At 37.1% G+C, this 10,196-nt stretch overlaps 1 protein-coding gene across 1 annotated transcript; it reads left to right on the plus strand.

Annotated features, from left to right (window-relative positions):
* LOC100524678 (olfactory receptor 6C2-like) lies at positions 1,967–2,949 on the plus strand. Its single transcript, XM_003126235.3, is given in 2 exon segments — positions 1,967–2,477; positions 2,480–2,949. Coding segments are annotated over 2 exon segments (981 nt in total).

Consider the following 10,196-nt stretch of genomic DNA (forward strand, 5'->3'; position numbering starts at 1 on the left):
CTGTCCTGAAAGTGAAAGTACCTGAATGTTTATATGGGTACGGAATGGTTCTAAGTGTACTGGTTGTTTACCTTCTTGATCAGGTGGCTAAACATTGCAGCTGCCACTGCCCTGCATTGCAGAGATACCATTCATGTAGAAAAAGGTCAAAATTCAAAATATGATGTATGGTTTGACTGAATGCACCATCATAAAGTTGAAAAATCTCAAGTGGAACCATCCTAGGTCTGGGACTGTAGTAAAACAGGAGTAAGAACTGATGGCTCTGAATGACACCCAGCCCTTATATAGTTTCATGAGGTTCCAGGAATAGATATTGAATCTAAAAACCAATGACCAATTGTTTGCATCCCACATGAAATTAGGGCTTTGAATAGAGAAAAGTGAAGAAATACTATCAGAGGGAAATTTTCTCCAGATAGGTAATCCATGTAAAGTGATTAGTTCAATACTTGGGCATATCTATTAGCCTGACTGTAAGTAACTCAAGGACAATAAAACAAGAGGGAAATGTAGATGTTTTTATGTTTCAGGTGCATCCGACTACATTCCTGAGATTCTAAAGAGCAATTATTTTTTGGAAACTAAGCAATTAGGAGTTCAAGAACATATCCTCCAAGTGTACTGGTTAAGTGAATGGAACTAGGAAAAGCCACTGAGAAATGTAAACATAAAAGAGACAATCAAGAAGATAACACTCAGAAACAGAAATAAGAAGGTAGGAAGAAAACAATGCGTATAAAGTTATGAGAAAATGTTATGTGTAGCTTCTAGTAAAAAGTACACATTTCATATAGAAATCTGCTACTATTTTATACCAAAAAAAGTTTTTGATAAACTGTCAAAAATTGTTTCATTAGAATGGTGGGAATAAAAATGTGTTTATAATGTGGTGAAGAATGAATATATGGTGAATAACAAAAGGAAAATCACTGTGAACCGGGACATTGAAGTAGTGATAATGTGTTTATTATTTGTTATTGAGCACTTCTATAAGTATTAATATACTTCAAATGTTTACAAGTTTAAATTTTAATAGCATATAAGGAATACTGTTACTATTTCCATTTCACAGATGAAAACCTGAATTACAGTGAAAGCAAACAGTGATTGGGGATCTAATTTGTATGCCAAATCTGAACTTTCTATACTTAATGACATTGGTACCAAGATGCTGGAATATTGAAAACTTAACCCAAAAGGTAACTTTGCTGTAGAGCATAAATTGACAGAACATTGTAAATCAACTATAATTAAAAAAAAATTTAAGACAAAAAAAGTAACCCAACAGGTTTAAAGTTATAAGCAATTGTGATTGTCATAAAATCTTATCACACCCAATGTATCTTAACACTCTAAACAACTAATTTCTCTCCAAAATACTGTCTTTGCACAATAATAACAAAGATTACAAATTTTAGAGAAAAAGTCATGAGGGAGAGACAATGGAAGAGGTGAATGAAGAGAAAGTTGTTTAGAGAATAAAACATAAGTTTAAAAAATTATAACAATGCTAGAACTCAAATCTTAAGCAATGAATATAGAAAGCATGTATAGTAAACCCCAAACTACCTACTTCTATTTGCACTTTAAGAAGAACAAAACTACAAAGAAAAAACGTTGAAGCATTTAAGAAGCTTAAGATTTGATTTTAGGACTTTGCATCAGTTAGCAGGAAAATAAAACTAAATAAGTAATTCCAATCCCGTGTGCAGATAAAAACGAAACACAACTTGTGAATAAAAAGCAATGAAAAATAGGATTCATGTTGGAGGGTGACGCAGATAAAATAACCTAATTTTTTAAAAAATATACCATGAAATTACCAAAACATACCTCAATGGAACCTAATAATGATTATTATAATATTTACAACCAAATTTTTAAGTTGCATATTAGAAGGTTTTTTGTAGTTTTTTGAGTGATTAATTACTGCTATGGGATGTTAACATCACTCTCCTATTAAATGTCTCTGAATCATAAATGCAGACTGAGCAGGAGGCAGGCCTCAGTGATGAGAAACCACACAGTAACAACTTTTATCCTGCTGGGACTCACAGATGAGCCACAGCTGAAGACTCTGGTTTTCATCTTCCTGTTTCTCACCTACATGCTGAGCGTCACTGGGAACCTGACCATCATCTCCCTCACCTCCACAGACTCTCACCTCAAAACTGCCATGTACTTTTTCCTACAAAACTTCTCCTTCTTGGAAATCGCATTTACATCTGCTTGTATTCCCAAATACTTGTACAACATAGCAACAGGTGATAAGACCATCACATATAACAGTTGCGCTACTCAACTATTTTTTACTGATCTCTTTGCTGTAACTGAGTTTTTCCTCCTGGCCGCCATGTCCTATGACCGCTACGTGGCCATCTGCAAACCCCTGCATTACGTGACCATCGTGAACCACACGGTCTGCAGGAGACTCATCATTGGTTCCTGGCTGGCTGGCTTGTTGATCATCATCCCCCACTCAGCCTGGGCCTAAAGCTGGAATTCTGTGACTCCAATGTCATTGACCATTTTGTCTGTGATGCAGCCCCCCTCCTAAAGATCTCATGCTCAGAAACGTGGCTCATAGAGCAGATGGTCATAGTCTGTGCTGTGTTGACCTTTATCATGACACTTGTGTGTGTGGTTCTATCCTACGTACACATCCTCAAGACCATTTTGCAATTCCCTTCTGCCCAGCAAAGGAAAAAGGCATTTTCTACATGTTCTTCCCACATGATCGTGGTCTCCATCAGCTATGGAAGCTGTATCTTCACCTATGTTAAACCTTCAGCAAAGAAATCAGTGGCTGTTAATAAGGGTGTGACACTGCTCACTACTTCCATTGCTCCCATGCTGAATCCTTTCATTTACACCTTGAGAAACAAGCAAGTGAAACAAGCCTTTGATGATACAATCAAAAGATTTGCATTGTTCCTAAAGAAATAAGAGAACTTGCTAATGTATAAGAATTGTGTTCATGGGAGTTCCCGTCGTGGCACAGTGGTTAAAGAGTCCGACTAGGAACCATGAGGTTGGCGGGTTCGATCCCTGCCCTTGCTCAGTGGGTTAATGATCCGGCGTTGCCGTGAGCTGTGGTGTAGGTCGCAGACGCGGCTCGGATCCTGCATTGCTGTGGCTCTGGCGTAGGCCAGTGGCTACAGATCCGATTCGACCCCTAGCCTGGGAACCTCCATATGCCACGGGAACGGCCCTAGAAATGGTAAAAAGACCAAAAAAAAAAAAGAATTGTGTTCATAAATATATCAGACATCCCTAAACTATATCTTTAAGCTTTTAATACTTTTTCTGCATAACAAGGAAGCTTCACTGGAACTATATTTGTTAATACTAAAATATAATAATACATTTCCCTGAAACAAAAGAATCATTTTGCATTTAAACCAGACTTAATAAAACTGCAAACAGAAGCAATGAGTTCATCTTAATACTTTAGATTTAGTAATCGTACTTATCGTCTCTTCCAACTCTGGCATTTGAGGGCTTTTTGATTCCAGGCCCCATTCTAAGTTATTCTGTTTTTGTCTTTAAACAATAAACTTCAGAGAAGGATGGTTTAGGGGAAATGGGCTTAATATTAAAGATGGAAGTAAATCTTGAAGTAATAATACTGTTTATGGCTTTATATATTCATCTTTATATCATGACGACAATGATTACAGCAGCTAATCACTAGAAACATACAACTTTTTATTATATGTAAAATAAATGTTAAAGTTATTTTATCTTCACTTCACAAGTCAGTAAATAAATCAAAGCTTAGCAGAGTTCCTGCCAATAAGAGGTAACTTCATGATGCAAATCCACTTATATCTTACTCCAAAGCTCCCCTTTTATTTAACAATATGTGATGCTGTAGTGATGTCCATTTTAATTGTAGAATGTCCTCAATGGGAGTTCCTGCTGTGACACCACGGGTTAAGGATCTAGCATTACCACAGTTGTGGTGTTGTTTGCAACTCTGGCTCAGATGTGATCCCTGGCCCAGCACATTTTATATGCCACAGGTGTGGCCAAAAAAAAAAAAAAAAAGTGTCCTCAATGGACACTTGAGGAAAATTACATATACTAAATAAAGGTATTGCTCCATGAAAACTGAAAAACTGTTAAATGATTTTTAAGAGAAAAATTACGTAAAATATAGCAGGCCCTCTTAATATAAACATTCCTAATTTATAAAGAAAACCACTCATTATATTAGAAAATAGTTTATATTTATATAATATTTACCAAAATAAAGCTTACACTTTAACACAGAACAAAGAAGAGCAGAAAGGTTTGAAGAAAAATGAAGGTCAAGAGCATATGCATACTCTCCATAAGAAGGTAGGGAGATTATATATGACGTGGTATATAGAACTGAATACGAGTATAATAAAAAGTGAAATTATATATGAACTGGTATATAGAACTGAATACATAGGTATAATAATTTTAGTGTTCCCAGGAAAGATCCAATGAAACCAAGGCAATGGGCTCAAAAGTGCCACTAGTCCTGACTAATGAGTTTGAATATATGCATGAATTTGTATTAAAAATTGGGCCACCTTGAGCCACACATATCCCTTCAATCAGGTCTCATTTAAATATTCTGCCTTAATTAGGCTCCTTTGATCAATACACAGGGTATAGAGGTTCTGAGGTCACTGGCTCGTTCCAATATTTTAACCAAATAAGATGAGCTTTCATTTATTCGAGACCATTAATTGTAATTTTCACACAATATTTTTATTCTAAGTGATTTTCCCAGATTTTCACATAACTCTGCAGAAATTCCTGCATTACATAATCTTTGTAACTGATACCTATCCCATGAGTGCAGGATCTGTTCTATTTCAGCAGAGTTAATTATTTAAAAATTCAATTACCAGATGACTAAATTTACACTGATCACTCTGGCTTGAGTTGAGCAATGAAATAGCCGAAACCTTCCTGAATGTACAGTGAATAAAAGAAGCAACACAACAGACTATGAGCAAAGGAGAAAGTAGCACTGTGGAACAGAAAACTCAACCACCCTAAATGGAAAAAAAAAAATAAGGGTGGATTCCTAAAGCTCATCTTGGTGTCTGGCCTCTGACGTTGCCTATCCTTCTCCCTCCCATAAGCAGCACATTAAATTGACCTACTGGACAGAAACAACTATATCCATAAAATAGATCAGCCACAAGGATTTACTGTAAAGCACAGGGAATTATATTCAATATCTTGTAATAAACTATAATGGAAAATAATCTGAAAAAATATACATGTATGTAACTGAATCACTTTCTGCACACCTGAAACTAACACAATATTGTAAATCAATGATATTCCAATTTTTTTATTTTTATTTTTTAATTGTTATTTCCCCAATACAATTTTTTTTCTACTCTACAGCATGGTGACCCAGTTACACATACATGTACACATTCTATTTTCGCACTTTATCATGCTCCATCATAAGTGACTAGACATAGTTCCCAGCACTACACAGCAGGATCTCATTGCTAATCCATTCCAAAGGCAATAGTCTGCATCTATTAACCCCAAGCTCCCTGACCACCCCACTCCCTTCCCCTCCCCCTTGACAAGCACAAGCCATTCTGCAAGTCCATGATTTTCTTTTCTGTGGAAAGGTTCATTTGTGCCTTTAAAGGGTTCATTTGTGCCAGATTTAAAAATCACCCTGAATTGACCTGATAAATAAGTCACAACCTGATTTCTCAAAATTCATGTCTGTTTGAAACAACTGCTATAATACATATATGTAATAAATTTATTTTCATAACTTCAAAAATATAGTGGCCAATTACAGAGTTCCATTGAGTCTCTCTATTGAAAAATTAAATTCTGTGAAAGAAAATATTTAGAGATAGAATAGTAACTGTCCCAAACTCTATAAATTGTCCTCACCTGCTCAACTAAGACATGGGCTAGAATAAGCTCTAGTCGTCAGTAGCTGAAGAGCTTGACTACGTCTTTCTTGGATGTTGGAGACCACTGAACGGCTGAACTCTGCAGAAAGCAAACTTGGTTTGTGCAAAAGCATGATAAGCCAAGGAATGCCTGTGATGGCAAAAGCCCGATAGAGTTCTAAAGTGCAAGGTCTCCTGTCAAAATAAAATAAGGGGCTTATATGTAACTATGTTGTTTTTTAGGCAGCTGCACTATATCCTAGATGTATACACCTGCGACTTTTTATTGCTGGTAGTCTCCCTAAATCTCACTAAGAGATAGCTTTGACATTTGCTATGCCTACTCTTGCTCACTAATCTAAACACATCACTTTCCCTAATAAAAGTCTTATGGGCTAAAGCCTAAGGCCTTTGTTCAGCGGAACAGAGTGCCTCCTGGTCCCCCATTTTTAAAAGGTAAAAGCATCTTGTGTGTTTTGTATGCCGCACCATCCCTCTTTCAGGATCTCCCATTGACCTGCAGCACAGGATGAAGCACTTGGACAATTCTACACATGTGCAAAATGCGGACTAATGCTCCCCCCAAAGATATCTAACTCCTGGACCTATGATTATTTACATGGAAAAGGGACTCGGTAGATGTGACAAAGCGGTGGGTCTTAAGTTTATCCTATACTATTTGAGTGGGCCCAGTTTAATCACAGGAATAAGAACCAAATTAGTCGTAGGAGATGTGACAGTGGAAACAAGAGGTTGCATTGACACAGTGAACAGACCAGGAGCCAAAGAATACATGCTGCCTCTAGAAACTGAAATAAGCCAAGAGTTTCCCTCCTAAAGCCTCCAAAAGGAATGCACCTGCACATATACAATGGAATGTTATTCAGCATCAGAAAGGAGGAAATCCTGCCTCTTTATGACAATGTGGATTGAACTTGAGGGCATTATGCTAAGTGAGATAAGTCAGACAGAGAAAGATAAATACAGTATGGCATCACTTACACGTGAAATCTAAAAAATAAAGTGAAACTCAGAAACAAAGGAGAAAAGTGGCTACCAAAATTTACTGGGTGGGAGAAATAGGGAAAGTTCGGTTTTAAAAAAAAGGACAAGTTTTCAGGTAAAAGATGAATGATGTTTGAGGATCTAAGGTACAATAAGGGGACTATAGTTGATAACACCGTAGTGTATAATTGAAGTTTTAAATAAAGTAGAATTTAAATGTTCTTACATATGTATTTATAGATATTACATAGATGATAGATAGATAACCAGACACCTATGTTCAATTAGTCTTTGACAAAGGAGGAAAGAATATAAAATGGGAAAAGGCAGTCTTTTAGCAAGTATTGCTGGGAAACCTAGACAGCTGCATGCAAATCAATGAAACTAGAACAGACCCTCACCCCAGGCATGAAAATAAACTCAAAATGGCTGAAAGACTTAAATATAAGACAAGACACCATCAAACTCCTGGAAGAGAACATAGGCAAAACATTCTCTGGCATCAACCTTACAAATGTGTTCTCAGGTCATTCTCCCAAAGCAACAGAAATTGAAGCAAAAATAAACCAGTGGGACCTAATCAAATGACAAGCTTTGCACAGCAAAGGAAACCAAAAAGAAAACAAAAAGACAACTTACAGAATGGAGAAAATAGTTTCAAATGATGCAGCTGACAAGGGCTTCATCTCTAAAATATACAAACAACTTATACAACTCAACAGCAAAAAAGCCAACAACCCAGTGGAAAAATGGGCAAAAGACATGAATAGACATTCCTCCAAGGAAGATATACAGATGGCCAACAAGCATATGAAAAAATGCTCAACATCCCTGATTATTAGAGAAATGCAAATCAAAACTACCATGAGATACCACCTCACTCCAGTCAGAATGGCCATCATGAATAAGTCCACAAATCACAAGTGCTGGAGGCAGTGTGGAGAAAAGGGAGCCCTCTTGCACTCTTGGTGGAAATGTAAGCTGGCACATTATGGACATTAGTATGGAGGGACCTTAGAAATATGTACATAGAACTTCCATATGACCCAGGAATCCCACTCTTGGGCTTCTATCTGGACAAAACTTTCCTTGAAAAAGACACATGCACCCGCATGTTTATTGCAGCACTATTCACAAGAGCCAAGACATGGAAATGACCCAAATGTCCATTGACAGATGATTGGATTAGGAAGGTATGGTGTAGATACACAATGAAATACTACTCAGCCATAAAAAAGAACAAGATAATGCCATTTGCAGCAACATGGATGGAACTAGAGACTCTCATATTAAGTGAAGTAAGTCAAAAGAGAAAGACAAATACCATATGATATCACTTATATCTGGAATCTAATATATGGCACAAATGAACCTGTCCACAGAAAAGAAAATCATGGACTTGGAGAATAGACTTGGGGTTGCCAAGGGGGAGGGAGTGGGATGGATGGGGTGCTTGGGGTTAATAGATGCAGACTATCGCCTCTGTAATGGATTAGCAATGAGAGTCTGCTGTGTAGCACTGGAAACTCTGTCTGATCATTTATGATGGAGCACGCTAATGTGAGAAAAAAGAATATACATGTATGTGTAACTGGGTCACCATGCTGTACAGTAAAAATTGATAGAACACTATAAACCAGCTATAATGAAAAAAAATAAAAATCATTAAAAAAAAAAAGAAGTTGCTTCCATGTTTTGGCTGTTATAAATAAGGCTGCAATGACCATGAGGGTACAGATACCTTTATGACTGGTGGTTTTGTTTCCTTCATAGAAATACCCTTAAGTGGAGTTCCCATTGTGGCTCAGTGGTTAACGAACCCGGATAGCATCCACAGAGATGCGGGTTCAATCCCTCAGTGGGTTAACGATTTGGTGTTGCCATGAGCTGTGGTGTAGGTCAAAGATGCCGCTCGGATCCTGAGTTGCTGTGGCTGTGGTAGAGGCCAGTGGCTACAGCTCCGATTGGACCCCTGGCCCGGAAACTTCCATATTCTGTGGGTATAGCCCTAAAAAGACAAAAAGAAAAAAAAAGAAATAACCTTAAGTGAAATTCCTGGATCATATTATAGTGATTTTTTTTTTTTTTTTTGACCATGCCTGTGGCATATAGAAGTTCCCGGCCTGGGATCAAACCCAAGTCACAGCAGTGTTAACACTGATTCCTTAAGCATTAGGCCACTGGGAAACTAGAGAAGGAAAATACTTGTCCTTTTCTTTTCTTCTCTTTTTTTTTTTTCCTTTCTTTTTTTTTCTTTTTTTTAGACATGGTTTTCTCAGCTTGCTGTGGGATCTCCATTCCTAGACCAGAGGTTAAACCCAGGCCCACATCAGCAAAAGCTCCAAGTCTTAAGCACTGGGCCACCCTAAATTCTTGAGAAATCTCCATACTCTGTTCCATAGTGGCTGCACAAATTCACATTCCTGCAAAAGCACAAGTGTTGCCTTTTCTCCTTATCCTCACCAGCATGTGTTACCTTTTGTCTTTTTGATGACAGCCACTCTAAAAGGCATAAGGTGATGTCTCATTGTGATTTTTAATCTGTATTTGCTGTTGATTAGTGATACTGAGCATCTTTTTAGGGTCCTGTGGGCCATCTGTATGTTTTCTTTTGAAAAATGTCTATTCAGATCCTCTGTCCATTTTCAGTTGGATTTGTGTAGAGATTTTGGGGTATGGAGTTTTCTGGATTCTTTATATATTTTGGCTATTCGCTCCTTATCAGTGAAATGACTGGCAAACATTTTCTCCCATTCAGTAGGCTGCCTTTTCCCTTTTGTTGATGGTTTCCTGTCCAAAGCCTTTTGGTTTGATGAGGTCCCACTTATTTATGTTTGCTTTTGTTGCCTTTGGTTTTGGTTTCAAATCCAAAAAAAATCACCACTATGGGTTATATCAAGGAGCTTATCACCAGTGTTTTCTTCTGAGAGCTTTACAGTTTCAGGTCTTATGTTCAAGTCTTTAATCCATTTGAGATAATTTTGTACAATGTGTAAAGTAGCGCTGGTCCAGTTTTATTCTATTGTGTGTGATTATCCAGTTTTCCCAACTCCATTTATTGAAGAGACTATCCTTTCCACATTGTATATAATTGGCTCCTTTGTCATAAATTGCTGGACCATAAATGCATGGAAAATTTAAAAGGACAAAAATTTACAGTAAATTGATTTTAAAACCTGATGGAACATTAAGATACTGTGCATAAATTAATAAGAATAAGTGATTCATATATAATTATATGTATATTAGATTATGGTTAGTGGCGTAACAACA

This window comes from Sus scrofa, chromosome 5, assembly GCF_000003025.6.
Source record: "Sus scrofa isolate TJ Tabasco breed Duroc chromosome 5, Sscrofa11.1, whole genome shotgun sequence".
Taxonomy (NCBI): Eukaryota; Metazoa; Chordata; class Mammalia; order Artiodactyla; family Suidae; genus Sus; species Sus scrofa.